The 27,157-nt window shown below is 40.1% G+C and overlaps 1 protein-coding gene across 10 annotated transcripts in view; it reads right to left on the bottom strand.

The window, feature by feature from the left end:
* Window positions 1-20,877, bottom strand: part of NR3C1 (nuclear receptor subfamily 3 group C member 1) — a 123,031-nt gene extending 102,154 nt beyond the window's left edge. The window contains exons 1-2 of one of the 10 annotated variants that reach the window (XM_082454160.1): window positions 20,681-20,877; window positions 15,136-16,347 (exon numbers count right to left, since the gene is read on the bottom strand). In XM_082454160.1, the coding sequence (XP_082310286.1) occupies window positions 15,136-16,334 (1,199 nt within the window). In that variant the 5' untranslated portion in view covers window positions 16,335-16,347; window positions 20,681-20,877. Of the gene's footprint in view, window positions 1-15,135; window positions 16,348-17,892; window positions 18,041-18,092; window positions 18,371-18,439; window positions 18,618-18,735; window positions 19,248-19,515; window positions 19,812-19,901; window positions 20,048-20,680 lie in introns of those variants that run through there. The other 9 variants (XM_082454162.1, XM_082454164.1, XM_082454161.1 and 6 more) reach the window with 9 other exon arrangements.
* Between the last annotated feature and the right edge of the window lie 6,280 nt (window positions 20,878-27,157).

Raw genomic sequence — 27,157 nt, 5'->3', positions numbered from 1 at the left:
TGTGTGTGTGTGACCTTTCCTATTTCCTACTAGTAGGATAGACAGATTTGTGTCTAGTTGCTACCCAATACAACAACTGTTTTCAACACAAGGAAAAAGAATTCATGTGATTTTATTTCTAGGTGGCTCCTTTAATTTTTTAAAAGCAGTCTACTTGGAACTGTTACTGTGGGATGATACTGCTCTTTTCCCTATCTCATGTAATACCTGATTTAGGTATGACAGTTCCCAAATCTGATGTTAAGGCACCCAGTGTGTCTAAGAGGGGCCAGAATTCTTTTTTTTAAATGTAGATTTGGATTGTGTCTAATGTTACAACTCTCACCCCACGAATCACAGTGAATCCCACCCAAAGAGACCTATGGATTTTTCTCTCTTAACTATGGGTCTCAGCCATTCTTTTCTTATAGGGAAATACCCCAGTGAATGGTCACTTCATTTTGAGGCCACAATTAGTCAAATATTCCTCTTCCCTTCCCTAACACGCTTTCCCTTCCTTTTTATTCCAAAGAAGTAACTGAGTCTTACACCTTGATTAGAGTATGGGAGCCAGGAATAAAAGCAATTATTTAAGTACTTAGCAGATACCTAACCTAACCCTTTCTTTATAATAAATTACGCATAAAGAATATGAAATTCAGGTGAATCAACCATTACTGAGTGCCTACCAGGAAGGTTAAGTAAGTTGTGCAGGACTGCAGAAATAAGTGACAGAGCTGGAATTTGAACCTCAGTCTCTGAATTCCAGGCTTTTATCCTTTTGATCACAATGACTCTGCCTTTCCACCCTGGGCAAGTTTCATAAGCAATTAGAGTATCACCAACCGAAGGATCACAATTTCAAATCCACCCAGTTCCCAGAACTGTTGGGACACAAGGCAAAAGAGGAGCCCTCCCTCTAGTCATGCCCTTTGCAGTGTAACTTTGCGGCTCCTGCACCTCCTACCTGAGTCTTGACCTGGACTTACAACTTGCTTTGACCAACAGAACCTTTGACAATAGGCAGAAATAAGTCTAGGCCTTAAGAAGCTTTGCATGCTTCTGCTGGTTCTTTTGGAGCCCTGCTGGTACACCCTGAATAAGCTCTGGAGAGCCTGCTGGATAATGAGACACGGCTGTCAGCCTTCATCACTACAGTCAACCAGCCAGCTGCCACAGACGCACTGAGCGAGCCCGGCTGAGATCAGCTGAGCCTGGCCAGATCAGCAGAACTGCCCAGCTGACCTGAAGACTCATGAGGAAAAAAAAAAAGGTTATTATTTTAAAGGCATTAAATTTGGGGATGGTTTGTTATAGAGCAAGTACTACGTGATACAGCTATCAAACAAATTCCCTTTGAGAAAGCAGAGAAAGTGAAACAAAGTTGCTCCTAAAAGATGGCTCCAACACGGAAAAGCTTGTTGAAATATAATAACTTTAGATATCACAGGAACAATTAGGTATTTGAAAATCTACATCCAGAAAGTAAAGTCCTTTTAATTGTGAGATTTAATTCATTTTGAATCATTAAAAAACTATTTTCTTAAAGTCCCTCTTTGAAGAGGTAGAAACTTTATACTGTAATATGACTTTTATAGAGTTAATATTCTCCTTAAAAAGAAGCTAAAGATACATAAAGAGATCAGATGGTAGAAGCAATGAACTTACTTATAAAACCACAAAAGTTTGTCAAGACATGAGAGGATTGCTCTTCTTCAATTATCCTGATTTACCGTAATGGAGTTCCTAAGAGGTTCAAGTAGTGGAAGAGTGACTCGGAGTAGAGGAACTTGGTGGGGAGGGAGGACGGAGTGGAGAGGGAGCCGGAAGGGAAGCCCTCTGCACTCATTTTAACACAACATCCATCACATATGCAGTTTTCAGTTCCTCTTCAAACTTACGGCCAAAGAATCTGATAATGGTACCAGAGGTTGAAGTCTCCATTATGTAACTATAATTACTTAGTTTGAAAGTTAAGATCATAATGAAGCTAGTTTAAGAACTACCGTAATTAAAAATGGCTTATGAATAGCATGGTATGGCATAATGGACACAGTTCTCAAGCAGGAACCTTTGGCATTTAAGGAGCTGTCTCATCTTAGCCATGTCACTAAAATTAGCTAACAGTTTCACAAGTGCTTTACAACTGCCAGACACTGTGCTATGAGGTTTATACCCATTATCTCATTGTGCCCATTTTAAAGGTGAGGGAGCTGAGGGCTTACAGGGTCACAGACTTGCTCAAGGTCACACAACTGTTAAACAGTCATACCCAGAGAATTTGACTGCAGAGTCCTAATTCTTACCCACAGTACTGTACTAACTGTACTCGGCCTTAGTTTCCTCGCATGAAAAGTGAGGACTGGACAGAAAGACTGGCTTCCGCTGAAGTGAATGACAGGAGCACACTCCTTAGTGGTTTGTGTTTTAGGTAGTGATGGGGACTGGCACCCTTCCTGAACAAGGAATGCCCTTGGAGTACGTGCTAACATTAACTACTCTGTCTATTCCTTTGCTGCTATACACAGGTACAGAAACGGTGAAGCTAGTTTGGGAAACAGGTCTATCACCAACAAGCAGTCACTCTGGTTAGTTTGCTGCCTCCCAGCAAAGGTCTGGCTGCCTTCGGGCTTTCTCTTCAGTGCCTGGCAGAACTGGCACTAAATGTTGAATGAATAGATAAATATTCCACAGCCTCTGCTGGAAAGAGCCTGAAATTGGACACCACTGTTTTAACATTTCCTACAAATATTTTAAATGTAACATCCATAAGACCATAAGCTTCACAAAGACACAAACAACACTGGCCTTTCTCGCTGCTGTATCCTTTGCAGCTTGACTTGTGCCTTGCAGTATAGCAACTGCTGGACACAAGTGCTGTTACTGTTATTGCTGGTACTGGATTCTTACAGTTCCAATTTGCCCTAAAAGGGGTAAAATATATGACTAAAGGTAAAACCACGTTATTTGCTCTTCTTCTCTGTGGTTCTTTGTTTAAAAAGCCAACCTAAATTGAGTATCTTAAGTGCTAAGTGCTGTAGCATTAGCTTTGCTTCTTAAAAGAATGGATCTAGTTGAAGAGATAAATAATAAAGAAAACAGTATTAATCCAACAAGTATTTATTGGGCACCTACTATGTGCTATATCACTGACTTAGGTATAAAAAACTGTATGGTTAGTAGTTGCCATTGGATACCATCAGATGAGGGAAGAGGTTGCTATGGGATGGGCTACATAAAGGAAAGTGTACAAAGTGAGTGGGCATCAAACTGGTCTAGAAGGTCACACAATGTTAAAAGCAGAGAGGATGAGGCTGAATTCCAGACTGCAGTAGTCCTCAGCTACATCATATGGCACGCTGGTATGTTGTGATCAATTTTAGGATTTGTGGCGAGGAATCTGTTATTAATAATGATTTACCTATTTTCATTATAAAGTAAAAACACTGCCAGCTTAGACTGATTTGCTGTAATCCTTGTGAAAGGATTTTGGAAATACCTGTCAAAAACGTTAAGTGTATATACCCTTGACTCAGCAACCCTACTTTGGGGGAATCTATGTTTAGAAACAAAGATGCTATTTGTAAGGATACATAGAAAAGGGTGTTTATTGGAGCCTTGTTTGTAGTGGCAAAAATCATGAAACAACCTGAATGGAACACTGTACAACTAATTAAAAAGAATGGGATCTACATCTGTTGATCTGGAAGGATGTTCAGAGTGTACTGTTAGAAAAGCAAGCTGCAGAGAAACTGGTATATGATGATCCTACTCTTATTTAAAAACAAACAACCCAGAACGCTTTATATGTGCGTGTGTATGCTTATATGATTATACGGAAATGTGGAAGATAAGGGGAATCAGGAAAGGAAAGGAAAGGAAGAAAGAGGAAAGGAGAGACAATGAGGAAAAGTTTATTAAATTTTCTTGGTATAATTTTGCTGAAGGGAATGAACACATTATTTTTGTAAATTTTGAAAAGGCATTTGTAAAAATAGTAATAAACAAAAACAATCTTTAAAAGAGCCAATTCACAGACTATCCTATGATCTCAGTTACACTCAGATGTGCTTTCCTGGATATGACAGATCAGGATACAGCTGCATGAACTGTGCATAACCCACGTGCTCCAAGGGTTCTGGAGTATCCATGTGGCTATTTGGCGTAGGGGTTGTGGTGGAAAGAAGATGGAGAACCACAACGCTATAAGTAACAGAACCACTGACATTTTTTGATTAGGGGAATAATAGTGAAAGCAGTGTTGCAGTCAATTTGAACTAGGGTATGGCCAGTTTTTTTTTGGTTTTTGTTTTTCTGTTGTGCTGGCTTCTCCGGGAACAGAAACTTAATTCCCTCCTGGTTTCCTGCCTTTGTCTCTTACTCCTAACCCAGTGTCAGGGTCTTTGTGGTCTCACAAGCATGTTTCTTATTATCCACTTCAATATTTTCATCTAAACTTGAAAGACTGATTAGGCTCTCAAACTTATTAGGGTTTCTTCCTTTCTTTCTGAATTTAAATAACTAAATTAAATCTAGTTGTGTTGTTGTTCCATTTAGGATTTCACTGATTTCTCTTTGACTTTTGAGAACGTTTATATATTTTAAAGACTGGCTTCAACAACCGTCTCTCATATTTATGATATTCTGTTCTCTCTCTTCTACCCTAGTTGACTTGACCGCATATACTACTCTCTCCCGCCCCAATTTAAAATTGCTGTCTCCTAATTCTCCAGCTATTATCTTTTGTGGCTGCTCTCTCTGGATGCCTTCCAGAGCACTGTCCTTGGTCCTCCCCTCTTTTTTTCCTGAATACTAAAGCAGTTCATTCTTAAATGACCACATCTGATTTTCTGGCTTTAGCTAATACCTACTTACCTTACATTTTCTCTTTTCTGTGACTGTCTTTACCATATTAGGTTGAACTCTCCTACCACTCTTAGTAGAAGAGATAACTTATCTTACTAACTTTGAATTGCTGCTATATACCATAGATAGAAGAAGTCAAAACTATAGGTAGAATAAGTCAAATCTAAATAAGCTGAAGAACGATAATTTGGAAGTTCAAGCAAAAATAAGATACCTCCTCTCTTGGAGTATTCAGTCATTATACACACAGTTATCTGAAAAATGGGCAAACTGATTTCTTGCCTGACTTGTCTAGATAAATCAACACAAATGTATACATTAGATGTCTGCAAGCATAACCTCAATTCTTAAACAAGTGAAAAACATAAAGATGAAAGCTACAAAAGGTTACTATCTCAAGCAGGATAAATTTTAAAAAGCCAAACCTCAAACTCTTCATTTCAAAGCTTTGGTTACCCTAATTTGTTCAATGGTAAATGTACCAGAGTTGTTGTAAGACACTGTGAAAAAGCAATTCATTTCAAAGTCTTAGAGCAAACTTAAAGGCTGACAACAATTAAAAATAAAATTCCTTATGTACACTTTGTCTCTGGATACATAAGCACTTACCCATCTTAAAACCTGTTTCCTATCTGGAGAAGATAACCTGGGCTATCATCTCTCAGTGATACTCACTTTCTGCTGACATTTCCTTTCTCTGGAAAGACAGCAGTGCAATCCATTCTTATACATCTTAGTTGATATGTCAAGTTTGTTTATTCATACATTCAACATGCATTTATTGAGGTCTTACTATGTGCCAGACGCTCTTTGACTTGCTGGGATACAGGAATAAGCCAGGCAGACAATATCACTGCTCTTATGGAACTTAGATTTCAGCAGGTGAACAGATAAGACACAAACAATTAGGTATATAATGTTGAGGGGAAGGGAAGAGTATGTGAAAGATGCTACTATTTCAGATAAAGCAGTCAGAGAGGTCTCTCTTAGGAGCTGATGTTTTAAGTGGAGACCTAAATAAAGTGAGAGAAAGAGCCATGTAGATATCCGGGGGAGAGTGTTCCCAGGCATAAAATGCATCAGGGAACCTAAAAAGAGGGTTATGCTTCTTCTAGAGAGTAAGGAGATATTCTGAAGTGACTAGAAGACAAAGTCTTACACCAAGGGTGCATAACCTGAGGTTATGCACTAAGCGTGCAAATCATGTTTTCTCCTTGTCTTATATCACATAATGTATAGGGTGACAACACTGTACATATTAGTTTCCTCCACAGGTGACGAAGTCTCCTGCTGGCTCATTCCCAACTACTCATTCCTCATCTAATCAGCTCATTCTTTCCATCTGTCTCAGACTCCTTGTTACCACCTTTTTATTCCAAATAACTGAGGCAACTCCTGTTTCCCAGGCATCCACACACTCTCCTCCTCTGTGAAGTTTCAGTTATGCCTTCTGGGGTTAAGTGGACATTTCAAAAAGCAAAATGGATGTGGAAAGTTGTGGGGTGGGGTGCAGTGGGAGGCAGGGTGGAACAAGTATGAAGGTCTCGAGAAGATCTGTGAAGTCGCGGTTGGGGATATTTCTCTTCTTTATCTGTGGATGCCCAATGCCTAGCTCAGTAAGTGTTTGCTGCTGCCACGGCAGCTGGAAGGACCTTTGAGATGTTGTAGTTAACCTCCCACTCCACCCATCTCAAGAATTCCCTTCCTAGGACAGGCCTTTGTGGCTTGTCCACCTATTAACACAGTGCAACTAGGCTGCTTATATATTTCCCAGTACTCATACAGAAGCACTTAGGCATTAGAAAAATCAGATTCAACCAGGCACTGGAACTGGCATTTAGAACTTCCATTTTCTTCTTCCATGGATTTCTTAGTTCTAACTTTTTCTTCTGGCTTCTCTGTTTTCTCTTTCAAATAATGTCTTTGGTACCCCCAAAGCACTGCACAGTCTTGTTAAGTGATTATTATCTTGTTAAATGATTATTATCAATTAAAGGATCACTCACCCCTAATATATTGAATTAGAGATTATTTCACCTATTTTTCTTACCTTTCCTTTAAAAACACTTCTTCTTAGATTATATTCAAAATCTAGTACTCATAGACTGCACCTACACCAGCCCATTGTATGCGTTTAGTGATAAGAAACTGCCACTTAACGTGTTTCTGTACTTGGTTCTTTGTTATCTAAAGAGATTTATATCTTTGGTTTAATCCACTAAATTTGTTTTTCTGAAGTTTTTTTCAACCACTTTATCAAAAAGAAAAAAGTTAGTAAATAAAGTCAAATGAGCTTCATAATTCTCCCAAATTTATGAACTTAGGATAAATTTTGGTATTCATTATAGTCAGAAGCTCTTTTTCTCACAGCATTTCAAATTAAAGTTTCTTAATGACAAAGAATCTTTGCATACTTGATTTTACAAGAATACCAGACAGTAAAACAGAAAGGGGGGTATTCTAGCATTTATTAAAAAAAAGATAACAATGTGATTGAAGTTATCAGTATGGCTATTAAATTTAGATGGCATTGAAAAGCTAACAAAAACCCCAAACTGAAAAATATATCAATGTAAAAAAGTGATCTTGGCACTAGAAAGTTTTAAATATATTAGTCCTTATAAAACTGGGATCCATGACCCTTCAGGGATTATACACAGTAGACACTGAAAAAGTCTTAGTGCTTGATAAATAGGAAATACCTACATAGGCACAGATGTCCCAATGTACTTAAGCCAGTGAGGGTCATGCTGGTTTGAGCTCAGTAGACTTTGCAGAGCTTTAAGAATTCCACGTTGAATTTTTATAGTACTTTTTAATTTTCAAAGTAAACAACCATGCACAAATCTCGCAAGCAAGAATGCTGGATGCTCTCACTATTTTACAGAAGCTGAAACTGTGACAGGGAGCAGTAAGTGACTACACAAATATATGCAAGACAGCAGAGAGGCATGATCCCATTTCTCCTGTATATATTGTTTAAAAATTCACTGATGACAAATAAAAATTATTAAAGATCCAAGAGGGATTTCTAACACAATATTAAATATTTCCCTTCAGATCACTATTAAGTATTCCTTTTTTTTTCTCTTTTTCTTTAAATGTCTCAAATTTCCCCACCTATAAAATTAAGGTAAATAACAGCTGCCTTCAATACTACAAAGCTATGGACAGAATCAGTAACAATATAGAAACTAGAATTAAAAATCTTCATAGGATTGTTAAGAGGTTTAAATGAGATGAATGCATACAAAGTCCTTAGCACAGTGGTGCCACAAAATTATATTAAAGATTTTTAATAATCTTTTTTCCTAAGATTTTTAAGGTTAAAAATATATAGGAAAGAATATGGATAATATAGTTAACTTCAAAGTAACTTTTGTAGAACAACTGCCTAATCTGTATTATGTTTCAGATCTCTACAACTAGAGACCAGATGTTGAGAGAAGCCTGCTGAGGAGCTTAGACTATTGAGAATTAGGTATTCAAAGTGTGATACCACTAATTCTGTGATCTTTCTCTAGACACTTTCTATAGGTCTCATTTCCTCATCTCAGAAATGAGAGTGTGGGGAGTAGATGAGCTTCAAGTCCCTTTAAGCTCTAATCTAAAATCACTGTACCAAACATAGAAAGCAAGCTTTGAGAACCCAAGAGCCCCACCTCTCTGGCTCTACCAACAACAGTGTTTACATATTATTTTCTATGTACCACCAACTACATTATTTTAAATCTGGGTTCATTCTTGTCTTGTACTTCTTGATAATGTACAAAGACCCAGTTTTAGTATATCATTCCCTACCCCAGTTGCCTCCTTCACTAAAACAATAGGTTAAGATGATTGTAGAATTTTAGAAACAGAAGTACATGTTTTGAAAATAATTCATATATAATTGTAAAGAAAATATTTTGACTCTAAAACACCTAATTACTCAAGGTCATAGATTGGTTCAGCTCAGCCTTAGAACTCAAGTCTTCTAATTTTTAGTCTAGTTCCTTCTACTATGTCTACTATTGAATAACTAAATTAAATTGTTTGGAAGGGATTTGAAGATTGAAAAAAAAAAAAACCCACCAAATTTACAATTTATATCATCTTAAAATTAAGAAAATCCTTATCCCCAATAATTACAAAAACACAAAAACATTAAAACAACAACAAAGTAAAACAGTGTCCATAGCAAACCGGTAGAGCTTTAAAGTTCAACATGTGACAATCATAAGGTCATAAGTCATTGCATTGCCCCAACCAGCATGAAATAATAAAGCATGTACTAAATTAGATGTCATTTCACAACAGCTTTAAAAAATTGGCTATCAAATATACTTTCATAATAGCCACAGCTAAATATTAAGAATTATGAAATCAACTAGAATAAAGGTTAATTTTATTATAAAAAGAAAAGTTAACATTCATTGCAACAAACTGTATGCCCTAAACACTGCATACTTAAGTTGAACTCTCAAATTGTTAAAAACATAAAAATTCATTAGCACAATGTAAGATAATGTGCTAAACATTTACAACTAATCATATCATTAAACCTTTCTCTCCCCATAGATATTTTTGGAGCGCTAACAGCGTGAATGAAAAAAATTCTAAAATAAAAGGCTTTCGCTAAATTTGTTGTATTATAGACATTTTTAATCTCGCTGAAACTTGCTCAAAAGAAAAAAAGTTTTAAAGCACTCAAATATTAATATTTGAGTTACTCTGGAAAAGTATGTTTAAGCATGCAGCTCTACTAAGATAAGTCATTAATATTTAAACTGGCCCAGAGATAAAATTAGGTGATGACACATTTCCATTCAAAATAATTGGCTTTAAGGACCATATTGCAATATAAATAGTTTAAATGACCATCTGGCAATTGCAGAATCCCATAATTTATTATATATATGTAACATAAATAAGAACTTATTTCCTTAACATTCCAGCAGAAAAATATGCAACCATGGAAATATATTACTAAAGAAGAGGGTTGTACTCCATAGTCAGATGACAGTGTATGTCAAAGTGCACTAGGAAATATAAAGTGGTTATATCAACATAACACATCGTTTCAACTACATGCCAGTAATTAGGTTTTTACTGATTAAATAGCAGCCTATAAAAATGGGGAAAATATGAACTTGATCTTAGCTGAAATAATCTCAAAGGAATTAAAATTTCCATTCCATTTTTTTTTTTTTTTTTGGTAATAAAGTATAGCAAAAGACAACAACGTAATCCTATAAACATCAGGGTTATATTGCCACAAGTAGCTTTAGATTTTTACCTCAAATAAAAGAAACTAAATTGTAATCCTGGTTAATGCACTCCTTTGTACATAAACACAGCCCCAAATTTTTCTTTTTTTAGTCCTCTGAATTCATGACAGCTGATCCAAATTGTTGGTTTTTGGAATTGCTCTTGATGTTTCTAAACTTATCTTCCACCTTTCCACATCTCTACTGCTCCTCCCTCTCTTGCCTCCCTTCCCCCAATACCCTTTAATTCACAAACTCCACTGGAAACCCGTATTCAAGGGACATTTGTGACGGTAGTGAGGAATAAAAAGGCAACCTGTCAAAATTAGGTGTTTGGGGGTTGAAATCACTCTCTACAACTAATTTTTGAACCACTATAAAACTGCTTACTTTCTAAAATATAACTTACTGGGTAAAATCAGTACAAAAATTACCATTAAAACTCACACTCTAATCCAGGTTAACATAAAAATGATCATGCACAATTCAAAGAGAGAGGAACACTTAACAGATCTTTTCTTTTTTTCTTCCCCTAAATGAAAGTTCTCCATAAGAATATTTTTATTTACTTGAAAATACAAAACACGAGTAGAACAAGCCAGAAGGAAATGAGAGCAGTTGGCTCTCTGAAATTACAGAAATAAGGAGAGCATGGGCTTTTAAACACTCCTATAAAGGTCAATAAGTAATTGATTTTTTTTCAGTTATAGTTTAATTCAACAAAATATTTCTTGAAAATTCTTCTGCAACACGATTTACCAATATACATTTTCCTTGACTCAGAAATACGGAAGCAAGTGCCCATTAATTTGGCAAATACCTCTAAAAACGGCATTACACAATTACCAGGATGTCCTCAGAAGGGTAAATGCTATTAGGCACAAACCTATTTTGTCTATTTAATTTGCTCAGATAAATAGTAGTACATAATGAGAACTTACTGCTCCGTAAAATTAGGTGTGATCTTAAAAGTAAGAAAAAGTGGGTTTTAAGAAATATGCCCCAGGCTTATTTTAAACCCAACGTAAATTAAGATTTCCTAACAACTAGCCTATTACAATCACCTGCAGGCCAGAGTGGATTAAGACTTATAATCAACCAATTAATACAGATGTTCTTTCACATTAGCCACTCATACTAAAATAAACCCTTTTGATCCAATCTCTCCTTCACTAAATCTCAAAAAGCCCCTAAAGTGATCTCTACACACATATGAATTTTACTACCATTACAATTTGCATTTAAGCTGCATTTATGGAAGGTATGTTTCAGAGTAGGTCTTTCATAAAATTTGTAAACAGTCAACATAATATTGAAAGTGGTCAGATTAACTAAAATATCTGTAACATCAATAGATAAAACCAAAACAGCATTATAATACAAATTATTTTATCAGTTATAAAAATATAATGGAATAGCCAAAGAAACATCACAAGAAGTAATTTCAATAAAATCTGACCACACCCTAATCACACATTTCTGTACTGGAGTCATTCCACACTAAATTGACACACCTGAATACACAATGTGTTTTACCTTGTGGGTTTTTTTTTTCCTTTTACTAATAATATAGCCATAAAGAAGTACAGGGTTTTAAAAAAAGGAAAATATTATCATAAAGCTAAAAATAAACAAATAGCCAAAAGCAAATCTCCTTTAACATTCAGAAATCATTTTATGAGTGAATATCAGAAACATTAAGGTTAAAAATGACACTGATTGAAACACTCACTGCCAGAACCTTTGGAAGGAGAGGAAAAAGGTAGAAAGTAAAGAAAGTATCCATTAAAAAGGGGGAAAATCAATAAAAATCTCTTCTTTATGCCTCCCTTCTCTGAGAAAACATGCAACACGATGTTAATAAGAAAAATAAAAAAGGGACAGAATTTGCTTCATTCATCCTGTGTTTGTACAGGTCTTCATTTGCATTATGTTAATAAAATTAGACATAGGTACAATTAATAATGAGATGTTAAAATCTACATAAATTTTCAAAGCTTCATTAAATGGCAACCAACAGAGCCCTAAACTCCACCTAAGACTGAATTTACAAATTCATCTTGCATCATTCTTTCTCTCCGATAATCATACCCTTCAGAAAACGATCAACTTTTTAATACTAAAGTTTCAACATAATCCCAATAAAAGCTCTAATTCTACCTGAAACCATTTACTTCTTTGCCTCTTTTCAGCACTTTCACCATTAATGCTCAAGTGAAACAATGCTGAAAATCAAATAATGCAGAAATCTGCCTTCATCAATGTTACAAGTTTATGCTAAATTTACTGAATTTCAGAATTTAAAAAGCATATTAAGATAGAATGGCTAGTTCGTTTTACTTAAAGAATGTATTTGAGTATCGATAAGGTTTCTCTTGTTTTACTATCAATGAACTTAAACCTTAAAAAAAATACTTTACTATGCTCAATCATGACACTCATAATTTTACAATTTAACGTAATAACGGGATGTTGTGCTATGTTGACACATCAGAAGGAATTGCCTTCCCTCCCAAAACAGAGTGTAAAGTGTCTTTTTTCAAGCATACTAAGAAAAAGCAATTTTAGGTCACATCTTAAAAAGTCAAATTACAATTTTTGCTTTAGAAAAACTTAAATAGAATGCAAGTTATTAGTGGATTTAATATTTCTGTATCTAAATTCAGAAAGTCAGTATTCAGTATAGTTGTGGTCTCAACATGTTGATTTACCTGCTGATTACTCAGGGCCACTGGTCTTAATGTTTGGCTGGAACCAAACAGTAACATATAGAGAAGAGAAAGCAACCAATTTTAGTTATATCAAGGCTATTGTTTGGAAACAACAGGCTAATTCAATGATGGTAAAAAAGAAACATTGTTTCAATTTATTTGGAAGAAGCTTTGTTCTGGGTAATCACAGTTCCCAATGTTAATCCCATAAGGTACAAAATTTTCAAATTTTCTCAAACTATCCTATAAAGATATTAATACCTTTTCATTAGGACACAAACTACTGATTATAATTCCAAATCACACATTGGCATAAAATAATCATTTCACTGGATATTAAAGAATCTTGAAAGAGCCACATCATCATTGCTTTGTCTACCATCATATGGCTGTTATGAGGCTGACACACTTTAAATGTTATAAACTACTAGAAAAAGTATTAAAATGATCTTTAATGATTTAAGGATAACTATATTCATCTAAGACTTATTCTACAGATCCTAGATTCTATAGGGCTTAATGAAAGTTCATTGTGAATGGAAAATGATAAGTTCTTGTTCCATGCCTTTTTTATAGTAAGGAAAATGATAACATTACCCTGCTGATTATCAGAACAAAAAGCATTAATAATCACCAAGCTTTTCCTAAGATATATGATTTTTCTTTGTACAACTACATGTTTTATAAATCAATGTAAGTTTCCTACAGAAAGCTTAAGTCAAACCAACTGTACTTACTCTTTCAAGACAAACAAGCACATTCAATCATGAATTCCACTGCCAAAAATTTGAGATTGAAAAATTTAAAACACAGCATGTCTTTTAACATTTAAACGCAACAGCTTATGAGATAATATCTCAAATCTCCTTACTGAAAACATTTTAAACCTTCAATTCAGAATGATAGCAATAAAAAGTTGAAGTGTTCTTCTAAGTAAAAGATAATTATTATTTTAATAATAGATTAGTAGGTAGTTTACATTAAGACACACAAGAACCAAGGATTTTTTTTTTCTTTTGATAAGAAACATCTAAGCCTTTTAAAGGAACAAAACATAGCCTAAATCTAAGTCGAAATTTTTTCCCCAACAAGCAAAGCTTCCTACTTAAAGAGGAAAGAAAAGAGACACCTCAGTATTAGAATACACCTTTAACAGAAAAAGCATTTTTAAAGATTGTTTTAAATAAAATCTTCAATGACTAATTAATGTGAAGTGACTATCACTAATATTTAAGAACTTACAGTACTTACATACAAAGAAATCACTGTGTCTACTATGCCCTTCCTCCCCCCTCAAAAAAACCCACTGATTAATCAATCTTGTGTCTCTACAATTACATTTTTATATTTTCCTTCACAACTAAAATGTGATATACATTTATCTGAACTGGGGGTGGGGGTGCAGGATAGAGAACTTAACCCCTATGAAGATACACCTACATTTAGAACTTTCTCCTGGTAATTACATTTTAACAGACCTTTTTGAGGTCAAACGGAAATGTCAATATACTTATAAATGATGGAGAAAAAAGGAGACAGAGAAACAAATCAAACACAGCTGAGACTGAAGCTCAACAACGTTGGCCATCAGCTAATATACTTGAGAACTTGTAGGAACATTTGAAAGTAAAATCAAGCACCATGTTGCCACCAATTCCTTTCTTAAAGAGACCAATCAGCAGACACAACTTATCTGCTTTAGGTCAGGAACTCTGTGGGCAAGTCCCACGTCTAATACTCTTGTCAGGTACACTGTGCACTGACTGCATTGCTTTAGCAATCTCAGAACTCAGATTCTTCAAGGTTCAGTTTGAAGAAAAGGGTTCATTGTTAGTACCTCTAATTTTTAACCCTTTAATCTCCTCAGGCTAACACTTCACAAATGTACAAATACAGCACAACGTTTGATTACGTTAAGTATTACGGGTGTTTTTCATCGTAATGTAAGAGCATATTCTAAAACAGCTTAAAAAATATGCACAGTAAATATATATTTCTAAACATTATACCCCCTTGAATTTACATAGTTTTTACTAAAGACACCTGTTAATGAGCAGTATTCTTTTAAATTTTTACATAAAAATTTCAATTACTGGCCAATGGGATACTAAATACCATTATTTCAGGGGGGAAAAAAAAAACTGGGAAGGGTTTTGTACAGACCAATCACTTAGGTTTTCTACCATGCCTACTTTCAAAAGCCCGCTTAAACTTATTCACATGAAAAAGCACTTGAATTGTTGTCGAACACATTCAAATAAATGAATATTTAAACCTATCAACTGATCTTAAATGTACCATTCTCAAGAAACAGAAAGCATTAATCTTACCTTGAATAGCCATTAGAAAAAACCGATCGACCGGAAAAGTTCAAAGTCCCTAAGGAAGTCAAGTTATCATCTCCAGATCCTTGGCATCTATTCCAATTTTCTGAACCAACAGGAATTGGTGGAATGACATTAAAAATAGGTTTCTGATCCTGCTGTTGAGAAAGGGATGCTGTATTCATGTCATAGTGGTACATCTGTCCCCCAGAGGTACTCACACCATGAACAGAAATGGCAGACATTTTATTACCAATTATATTTGCTCCAGAAAAGCTGGCCTGACAATAAACTGGGCCCAGTTTCTCCTGCTTAATTACTCCAGGGGTGCAGAGTTCGATAAAATCTTCTTTTTCTGTTTTCACTTGGGGCAGTGGCACACTGTTAGGGCTTGATAAGATAAGATCTCCATTATCCTTAATTTTAGGTTTCGTGTCCGGTAAAACAAGAGGCTTACGGTCCTCTTTCGAGTTTCCTTCCAGAAGGAATGGATCGTCCTCTCCTGCCAAAGGAGAGAGCAAACAGTTTTCATCTATCAAGAGGTCTGAGCTCCAAGGACTCTCACTTGTCTCTTTACCTGGGGACCCAGAAGAAAACTCCAAATCCTGGAGTTTTTTCCTCCATATGTCAAAGGTGCTTTGGTCTGTGGTATACAACTTCACATTACCCCCATTAGTGCCAGTCTGGCCCTTCAAATTTTGCTGTTCTGAAGATACATCAGAGTGAGTTTTTGGAAACTCCTTCTCTGTGGGGGCAGCCGAGGCAGCAGCTGATGCTGAATTCTTGGGGTTCTCTGGAACACTGGTCGACCTATTGAGGTTTGCGATGCTTTCTTCCAGAAGCCGAAAGTCTGTTTCCCCAGAGGAAAGGCTCATTTGGCCCTGCTGTGGGAATCCCAGGTCATTTCCCATCACTTTTGTCTCTGTCTCTCCCATATACAGTCCCATTGAGAGTGAAACTGCCTTGGACAGATCTGGCTGCTGCGCATTGCTTCCTGAGCCTTTTGGAAAATCAACCAAAAGTCTTTGCTGCTTGGAGTCTGCCTGAGAAGCAGCAGCCAGTGAGGGTGAAGATGCAGAAACCTTCACAGTAGCTCCTCCCCTTAGGGTTTTATAGAAGTCCATCACATTTCCCCTCTCTCGACCAAGCACACTGCTGGGGATTTCTTCTCTACTGGGGGGGCTTAATGATTCCTTGGGGTCCATCAGTGAATATCAGCTACAAAAAAAAGAGAGGCGGACATAATAAGCTATAAAATCACATTATCTCTGTGATCCGATTAGTAAGAGCCTGTTAAATGAACCTTTCAGTTAATTCCGAATCTAATTCCTTGTTATCAGCAGAGTAGATTCTGTCTTCCATAATATAAAAGCCGTGTCTCCTGCTCCCATTCAGTGTGCCACATTTAAAAGTACAATGCAGTCCATTTGCACAGCTGAGAACAAAACTGTATCAAACTAAGCTTGGCTATTCATCCTGCCACTCACAAATTGGTAACTTTGTTAATCACAGACATTATAATTCATTACATCTGATTATTCTGAAGGTTCAAGTTGATGTCAAAGTATTTAATTAAAAAAAAGGAAGTATGATCACTGAAATTCCTACCTCTTTTCAACCAGTCAAGGCTGTTGGCTTTTCTGAGAACTACTAAACATAAAATCTGATAAACACTATGCTAGAATTCTCTATCTCTGATTACTCCCAATTCCTCTCCTACCGGCTGGTCACACATCCAAACCTTTTAGTACAATCTACTAGTGAACCATGCACTTCACTTGGAAAATAAACAATGATGGTCTGCTCATTTTCCAATAGGGTAGGAAAAGGCTCCTATTTTTAACCCATATTTCTTACTGAATGTGCCTAATAGTGCCTGCTTTCAAATTTTGGACATATGAAACACACTGTATATAGGCTAACTAAAATTTAGATTTAAAAAAGCAGAATGTGTAGTAGCTTCTCATTACGATTTTTAAAATATGGTATAAGAAATATAGCTCTCTCAAACCCTTACAACACAATAAATTCTAGATGAAGCTACATTTTCTTTTAAAACTGCTTAAGACCCTCAGTATGAAATACTATTATGTCTGTAAATTAAGATTTTTCCTTTCCAAATATCGAAGTATTGAAAAACAAAGGGGAAAAAAACCACCCCAGAACTGTAAAATCACATTCATATAGATCCAAGTAAAATAAAACATAATACAATGCTCAGAATAATCCTCCCTGCATTCTAAACCTTCACCTATCCTAATTCTGAGCCCACTCTCAAGAGGGTTAGGTTGCTAGAAGATTGTTGACAATCAAAGATGTTTTAAGAGGCGGGCAGAGACTTTGATAAGCATATTTGCGACAGTATAGTCAAATCCTGTCCAATGAAAGAAAACTTTTCCCGTACAGACTTCAAGAAGCATAAACTTCACTGGCCCTCGCTAAAAGTGGAGCGTGATTAAGGTAGACAGAGAGGTGGGGACGTGTCCCTACAAATCTTGAGGATAAACTGCTTATCTCCACGCCCCTCCGCCGTGTTTAGCTGATAACGATCTCTAAACCCAAGGTATCAAATGGAGCCTAATGAATTTCCACGCCACTTTGACAGCTGCCTTCAAACTCGAAACCAAAACAATACTTCATAAAACGAAACAATCCCTCAAACGATTCTATCCCCCTGTTAAATTGCAAATAACCCTGTCACAGTAATTGGCCTTAATGAAACATGCCAAGGGATCTTAAGCGGCATTACAAGGCTGCAATTACCAAGTCTGCAACCTCAAAACGTCCGACTAGCGCTTGTCAAAAATCGCAGCACGAAACTATTACGGTTAGGGAGGGTCTTCTTCTAAAAGGGGCCACTTCAAAACGTCAGGAGCGAAGTGATGCCTAGCGCTAAAGAACAAACCCTCGCGGGGGCCGGGGGTAGAAAAAAGCGCGAGGTTAAAAAAGAAATGTGTCCAGACCTGTTGAGTTCTTTCTCCGACACGCCCACTTCCACCAGATAACAACAGCCCTGGCCGAAGTCTCCGAGTAGCAGGCTGTCAGCCCCCTGCGTGTGTACACGCGCGCACACACACACACACTCACACCCCTGCGCGCCCGCCAGAAAGGAGACGCGCTGGAGCCTCGACACAAACCCTGCTCGCACTCGGGCGCTCTAGGGTGGAGCGGACAGAGTCGGGCGAGCAGGATTCAGACGCGGCTCAGCGTTCACCAGAAAAATGGGTGTCTGGGAGGCCCCCTGGGAGGGAAAAGAAAAGGGACTTAGAGAAGAAGAAGAAAAAAAAAAAAAGAGGCCAGGATTCCTCACCAGGGAACGAGAGCCTGGAAACCCGGACAGCTCGACGAGGCTCCACTCGCAGAGAGCTCGGGTTCCTCCCCCTCGGCCAGGGGACGGCGGTCCAGGGAGAGGAAGAGGCCAGCGCTGTCACCCGCGCGCTGCCCTGTCGTCACCGTCCCCCGGCCCTCGCCAGCCCCCACCCCCACTACCCGAAGCTAATAAAACTTTGCAGGCTCCCGCGGCGCCCCCGAGCCGGCCTCCCGGCCCCGGCCCGCACCTCGGGGAGCGAGCGCCCGTGGGGGCCCAGCCCCCGGCCCTCCCCTTACCTCTGCCGGCGGCGCCACTCACCCAACACCGTCCGCCGCTCCCACCGCAGCCGAGATAAACAACTTAGCGTGTGAAAGCAGGAGGAGCGGGAGCGAGAGATTTTTTTTCTCTAAAAAAAGGAAGTAAACAGCCGCCCCCTTCTCCATGGGGGGAGGGGAGAGCCCCTATTTGAGAAAGTCTCCCATTTCCCGGCTGACAAGCCAGCTCCCCGCTCCGCGCCCGTCTTCGCGGGCCGGGGCTCTCGGGCGCGCGTCCTTCGTGCCGGCGCCCCGCCGCTCCCGCCGCTCCGGCTGCGGCGTCTCTTTCCACCCACTAGAATCCGTCCCCGACGGGCGGGCGGTGACTGGGGCTCCCGTCACAGACTCTAGATCGCAAAATGGAGGAGGAGGAGGAGGGGAGGCAGCGCGGACACGCGAAAGGGCCGCCCGGCCGCTGCAGGCGAGCGGGACCGAGCGGGGGGCGGGCGGAGGCGGCGCCGCGGCGCGCACACACACGCGCTCCCACCCCACCCCCGGCCGCTCCCCGCCCGAGGGGCCGCGCGGCGGCGCGGGGAACGGTGCAACCTGTTGGCGACGCTAGGCAACTGCAGGGGCGGCCGCGGCCCCCGCCCCCACGCCCTCCGCGCGGGCCCCGCCACCCCGGCCGCGACGGCGCCTGCCAGCCCGCGGCCCCCCGGCACAGCCCCCGCCGAGGCTGCCTCCCTGGCGCGCGAGGCTTCTCCTCGCCCCCCACCCCTCACCCCCCAGGAAAAAGGAGAGGAGGCGGCGGCGGGGGCCGACCTGGTCTTTCTGGGGCGGGCTTCGGAGGGAAGCCGAGTTTCTCTAGTTTCTCTTCTCGCTGCTCCTTCCCGCCCCAGCCCAGCTCCGCGACTCCCGACCCACTCCGGAGCTCGCCCGGTCCCTCGGCGGCAACCGTCAGCGCCCCTGCGGGTGACAGCGGACTGGCTGGGGGAGCCGGGGCGCGGCCCGCAGCAGAGCCGCGAGGGTGGTCCGCGCCGCCGCCCCCGGGCGAGTTGAGCGAAGTGTGTCACTTCGCACGAGGCTACAGGGTTGCACGGAAACGGTGCAGCGGCGTCTCGGCCCCTCGTAGGGCCTGACGGCCAGACACGCCCTCTGGGGAGGCTTCAGGGAGGGGAGGGCAGGGAAGGGGGTCGGCTCATACATACTCTGGGCCGGGGGGGAGTCGCGTGCCGGCGGGTCCCCCACCCCCGCATCGTCTGGGCGGCCCAGTCTACACCCGCCGCCGCGTGCTCGCACCGGGAGAGAAGTTGCAAAGCAGAACCCACCCTCCCCTGCGCCCCGACTGTCCCCCACCCTCTTCTCCGAGCCTGCGAGGCGGCGGCGGCGGCGGCGGCGGCAGAAGGAGGCACCGCCTGCCAAGTTCAACCCCCATCCCTCCCTCCCTCCTAGCGCGCTCACACTTGAAGGAAGTTGCACGCCAAATGCAAAACCTCCAGCGAACTGGGTTTCTTTGCATTTTTAAATTATTATTCTTAAGGAAAGCGGGAGGTGGCAGGCTTAAAAGCAAGTTGCAAGCGAAACAGTAAGTTGCTTGCACAGTACGCCCTCCTTCCCCCCACCCCAACTCCTGACCTCTCCTTCCACCCCCTTCGGGGCCCATGGCCAAGTTTCCCGCGGAGGCCCCTCCCACGAATCTTGACATTTGCTGCACTCGCCTCAATGCGTCGCCCACCCCTTCGTGTTCGTGGGACCCCCATCCCTCCAAATAAAACAGAACACACGCAGCTTTAAAATGTCAGCATTAAACTCCTTCCAGCTCTTCCCGTTACGTGCCTCCCCCTCTGTCCGAGGGAAACACGTGGCCTGTCCCCAAAGAGAGGGGAGTGGGGCTAGAGGAGTCCGCGCCAGAGGCCCCCGCCCCAGCCCCCTTCCCCAGCTCGCCGCGTCCGCAGGGCTTGGGCGACGCCGGGATCGAGCCTCCTACCTTGGGCGGCACATATTATGATTTGTGTGACTCGGAGAAAGGTTGTCCTGTGTTGCTTTAGGGTTTGGGGAGGTAACTTTTGCGACCCCACAGGTGACAGCGCTTGCCAGCTGCAGCCGGGGGCGGAGGCTGCCGCAACTCCACCTAGCCCTGCCCGGGCGCTCGGCCGCAGCCACTCTCTCTCCAGGCCGCGCTCAGACTGGCGGCGGCTGCTCTGCCCTGACATGTTGCAGAGGATTTGGGGGGGAGTGCGTGCCGGAAGTCGCCTGCCGCCATCTTGGTAAAGGCAGCTGACACCGCCCGGCCGCGCGTCCACCATCTTGGCAAAGGTTCTCGCTAGCGGGCAGCCTAGGTCGCCCTTCCTCGGTTCTGGGGGTGTAGGCGCTGCCCCGTGTGTCGTTCGAGATGACGGGAGAGAACTAGGCTATCAGCGAGCCGCCTGCCCGGAGGCGATCTGCGCGGGCCGCCTCCAGATGATGCCAGGGCCGCCATCTTGGCAAAGGAAGATACGCTCACAGCGTCGGAGGAGTGAAGGGAACCAAGACCTTTGCCAACCCTCAGCCAACCCTGGCTGGTAGAACCCTCAGCCAGGAGAATTTTTATGAAGGGCGCCGAGCAACCCAGTTGTTAACAAAACCTCTCTGGATACAGACGAGATGACTCCTCTTTTCTTTCCCTTGGCTTAAGTCAACTGGAGGGAGGCCCCTGTCTTGGGTGCTTATAGTGGATACTAAATGAGAATTGGCTCGAGAACGCTACTTTGCCTACTTGCCAGGTGTCCTACCTTCTGAGTCTCAACTACTAGAATCAGATGTCTTGACTGCATTGGGTCCCCAAACAACCAACAGCTTCATGAAAAACAATCAAGACTCAAACCTACAATACGTAATATGTTACGCATGTTTTAAAAATGAGTTAAATAACATACTGAAATGATCATCCTTGTACATCTGCTTAGAAGTTATAGTAGGAACTATTTATATATGTAATATATTATATATAATAATTTGTACATATATATGTAAAGGGACCATAACAGATACCTAATCAAGTACCTCTTCCCATACCATACACCTATTTCATAGTTGAATCTGTGCTCTAAAAAAAAATCCACCTCATCTCTCTTACCTGTTCACATTGTAGGTGGTGGATACCCTGCTTTTAAACAACATCTGCTTTTATAAGAGTTCCCAATTAACTTTCTCCCCACTCATTTTTTCCTGCAGGTCCAGTGGATCACTTTAAAATGGGAGAGGACACATCATTTCAGATTAAAAATCGCCCTTGAAAACACTTTCAATGGAGCAGAAGTGTGGAATTTTCCTGATTTTTTCTTTTCAGTGGTCTAAATATGCCTGTTAATTTTTTAATTTGATAGAAAAAACTCTCATTCTTTAGTCTTGCATGTTCATTTGAAAGCATGCACAAACTGTAGATTAGCCCAGTGTTTGCTTTTCAGAGTTAGAATTGTGCTTTATGGCTAACATTTACTGATTAACCCAACACACACATACACACACGTCTGCTGCCCACTTCTGCTGACAATAGCTGAATAGATAGGTATTACTCTAATTTTTCAACATGAGGAAGCTGAGGCTTACAGAGCTTGAGGTGTATCCAAGATCACACAGCTAAGCATGGAGGACAGAAATAGACAATATTAAAGAGATTTTTCTTCACTGATCTTGTAACTTCCATGAAAGAGTATGTAAATTCCATGATAGGCTTGCAATAAATGTGTATGGGATTTAATTCAAGAAATGAAATCCAGTGTACCAGAAAAGACATGAGATTAAGCATTGTAATAATAAAAGCAATTCTAACAGTAGTTAATATTTATTGAACTTCTACTATCTGCCAGGCACCATTGAAAGTGTTTTATATATACTATCTTAAATCTGTAGATATGAAAATTACTAATCTGTAACCTGGGAAGTTATAATTACTACAGGAGAAGAAATAGGATGAATCCCCATCTGAGGGGGAATATATTTGATTGTCTCAGAAGCAAAGGTGAGAATGAAGGTAATATATCCAAACTCCATCAAGGCAAGAACCTTTTCTGTCTTGTTCATTGCTATATGTCCCACTCCTAGAACAGAGACCAGTACGTAGTTATAATAAAACATTCAGTCAACTAGTCATAATATCACTTTTACTGAATTGTTGTGGAGGCCAAATGAGTTAATGAAATGTGTACAGGTAGTACTCAAGATCCTCATTTTAACTGTCTTATGTTTAAACACCTGAGTACTCCTTCCTAAAACAAACAAACAAAGACCTATTACTGTTTGTTCCCATTACTGTCCTGTACTTTACTTTGGTAGCACATTACAGTGATAGTTTGTTATTTCTGGATTCATTTGTTAAATTTCTGTGTCCCCCACTAGAATATAAAAGCCCTGTGGTGGCAGAGCCTGTGTCTGTCTTTTTCATCGCTATATCACTAGTGCATAGTAGGTGCCCAGTGGATATTTGTTAAAGGAATGAGTGAAGGAAGGAAGGAAGGAAGGAAGGAAGGAAGGAATGGAAAGGGTCTGAGACTGTATCCTAAGGTCGATAAAACCTTAAACCTGAATAGTAACCAAACCACTTTTTACATTTATACAGCAGCTGATATATTATCCAAGTGAGTTCTCCCATTTTGTTCATCTCTTGTATCATTTCTACTAAAATAATCCAGGCCTCACTGCCAGATTACTCCTCCAAATCAATTAAATCCTGTCATGCTCCTGCTCAAGTATCTACAGTCAATCCCTATGCCAGTGTACACAGATCTCAACTCCCATTCTGGTATGTACTTAAGACCACCGTTTTCACTTGCCCCTTTGTAGAGGGCAAAACCTTCTCACTGATGGGATTGGACTGGTATTTAATTCAATTAAAAAGTCAGTTAAAAAAAAAGTTAAAGCAAGGGAATCGTAAAAAAAGAATTATACTTGGAAATTTTAAGCTTTAAAACCTACAACCTGTGATTGAACATTTATTTTCTAATCCTCTGATAAAGGTCTAAAGCTTTGGGGAGCCCACTGACTGGCGTTCCGTGTTTTCATTCATGTATAAACTGTACCCACGTGGCATCAGTACAGCATAGCTGTTAAGAGCCAGACTGGCTGGCTGGCCTCCACCACCTCTATGAAGAAAGTAACCTTGGACAACCTAACTCTCTGTGCCTCAGTTTCCATCATCTGTAAAATGGGGATGATAATGGTACTAATTCAAGTTATTATAAACAGTAAACAAGTTCGATCTATGTGACGTGCTTAGACTAATTCCTGGGGTATATTAAGTGTTCAATCATCATTAGCAATTATTATTAATATGTAGTATTACTATTTCCCCAGTTTTCCTTAAAGAGCAACAAATTAAAATACTTACAAAATGAGTGTAGATTTCTAAATTTTTATGGTTCATGCCCCCTGCCCTTGCCACAATCTTTTAAAGTAGTCATACGTCCACCTAGTTTGACAGCAATTATTTATAGGGCGTTTTTCCATTTAGATTTTATAGAACAACAACTATTTCTTCTATTACTCATATTTCATCATTTTACTTAATATTTAATTAAATCGAGTAATTACAAGAATGACACAAATGGAATAAACATATTTTTGGGGGGAAAAAACTCCCAAAGCACCAGGAAGTGTTGGTAAGCATAGAGCATAACTGATGGGAATAGCAATGTGTGGAGTACAGGAAGTCATCTTGGCCCCAGTGTTCAGCCTGCCCTGCATCAATCAGTACGCTTTCCAGGGAGAATGGAGAACCTGGATTACTTGAGATGAATGCATTCAGTAGTTTCAGTTAAGAGACAGCCTGATGAAGAAAGAGCACAGCATATACCACATTCATTCCCACCTTTACTGTTGTTTATCACATATATTTCCTTTGACATAAGGAGACCTTGTAACTTATTTTCCTATAGCCCATGATTCCTTGTCGTGGCTGTACTTTCTATTTATTCTATCCTCCTATCCCTCCACCCCACTTTAGATCTATGATATTAAATGAAAATTGGAATCAAATAAATTTTTATCATTTTTGTATGTATTAATAATTTTGAATATGATAGTTCACTGAATATGTTAATTTTATATTAAGCCAACACAAGCATCTTGTTTGGGTTGTCAGAACTTACTTTAAAAAAACTGTTCCTGGAATGTCTCTGTGTGTCTCATGGTTCTGTTCAGAATCAGCTAGGACCCCGTTTGACCAGGACATCTTATTGCCGTGTGGCTGACAGGGTCTTGGTGCTACAGCTGGGTGTCAGGCCTGTGCCTCTGAGGTGGGAGAGCCGAGTTCAGGATATTGGTCCACCAGAGACCTCCCAGCTCCATGCAATAGCAAACGGCGAAAGCTCTCCCAGAGATCTCCATCTCAACGCTAAGACCTAGCTCCACTCAATGACCAGCAAGCTACAGTGCTGGACACCCCATGCCAAACAACTAGCAAGACAGGAACATAACCCTACCCATTAGCAGAGAGGCTGCCTAAAATTATACTAAGTTCACAGACACCCAGAAACACACCACCAGATGCAGTCCTTCCCAGCAGAAAGACAAGATCCAGGCTCATCCACCAGAGCACAGGCACTAGTCCCCTCTACCAGGAAGCCTACACAACACACTGAACCAACCTTAGCCACTGGGGGCAGACACCAAAAAAACGGGAACTACGAATCTGCAGCCTGCGAAAAGGAGACCGCAAACACAGTAAGTTAAGCAAAATGAGAGGACAGAGAAACACACAGCAGATGAAGGAGCAAGGTAAAAACCCACCAGACCAAACAAATGAAGAGGAAATAGGCAGTCTACCTGAAAATGGATTCAGAGTAATGATAGTAAAGATGATCCAAAATCTTGGAAATAGAATGGAGAAAATACAAGAAACGTTTAACAAGGACCTAGAAGAACTAACGAGCAAACAAACAATGATGAACAACAAATTAATGATATTAAAAATTCTCTAGAAGGAATCAATACCAGAATAACTGAGGCAGAAGAACAGATAAGTGACCTGGAAGATAAAACAGTAGAAATAACTACCGCAGAGCAGAATAAAGAAAAAAGAATGAAAAGAATTGAGGACAATCTGAGAGACCTCGGGGACAATGTTAAATGCACCAACATTCGACTTATAGGGGTCCCAGAAGAAGAAGAGAAAAAGAAAGGGACTGAGAAAATATTTGAAGAGATTATAGTTGAAAACTTCCCCAATATGGTAATGGAAACAGTCGAGCCCAGGAAGCACAGAGTCCCATACAGGATAAATCCAAGGAGAAACATGCCAAGACACATATTAATCAAACTATCAAAAATTAAATACAAAGAACAAATATTAAAAGCAGCAAGGGAAAAATAACACATAACATACAAGGGAATCCCCATAAGGCTAACAGCTGATCTTTCAGCAGAAACTCTGCAAGCCAGAAGGGAGTGGCAGGACATATTTAAAGTGATGAAAGGGAAAAAAACCTACAACCAAGATTACCCAGCAAGGATCTCATTCAGATTCGACAGAGAAATTAAAACCTTAACAGACAAGCAAAAGCTAAGAGAATTCAGCACCACCAAACCAGCTTTACAACAAATGCTAAAGGAACGTCTCTAGGCAGGAAACACAAGAGAAGGAAAAGACCTACAATAACAAACCCAAAACAAGAAATTGGTAAGAGGAACATACATATTGATAATTACCTTAAATGTAAATGGATTAAATGCTCCCACCAAAAGACACAGACGGGCTGAATGGATACAAAAAAGAAGACCTGTATATATGCTGTCTACTAGAGGCCCGCTTCAGACCTAGGGACACATACAGACTGAAAGTGAGGGGATGGAAAAAGATATTCCATGCAAATGGAAATCAAAAGAAAGCTGGAGTAGCAATTCTCATATCAGACAAAATACACTCTAAAATAAAGACTACTACAAGAGACAAGGAAGGACACTACATAATGATCAAGGGATCAATCCAAGAAGATATAACAGTTGTAAATATTTATGCTCCCAACATAGGAGCACCTCAATACATAAGGCAAATGCTAACAGCCATAAAAGGGGAAATCGACAGTTACACAATCATAGTAGGGGACTTTAACACCCCACTTTCATCAATGGACAGATCATCCAAAATGAAAACAAATAAGGAAACACAAGCTTTAAATGATACGTTAAACAAGATGGACTTAATTGATATTTATAGGACATTCCATCCCCAAACAACAGAATACACTTTTTCTCAAGTGCTCATGGAACATTCTCCAGGATAGATCATAGCTTGCGTCACAAAGCAAGCCTTGGTAAATATAAGAAAATTGAAATTGTATCAAGTATCTTTTCCGACCACAAGGCTATAAGAGTAGATATCAATTACAGGAAGAAATCTGTAAAAAATAGAAACACATGGAGGCTAAACAATATGTTACTAAATAACCAAGAGATCACTGAAGAAATCAAAGAGGAAATCAAAAAATAC

Source organism: Balaenoptera physalus (assembly GCF_965194825.1).
Source record: "Balaenoptera physalus genome assembly, chromosome: 3".
In the NCBI taxonomy this organism is placed as follows: domain Eukaryota; kingdom Metazoa; phylum Chordata; class Mammalia; order Artiodactyla; family Balaenopteridae; genus Balaenoptera; species Balaenoptera physalus.
Note: the sequence above shows the minus strand (reverse complement) of the source record. Positions and strands in the feature narration are given on the sequence as shown.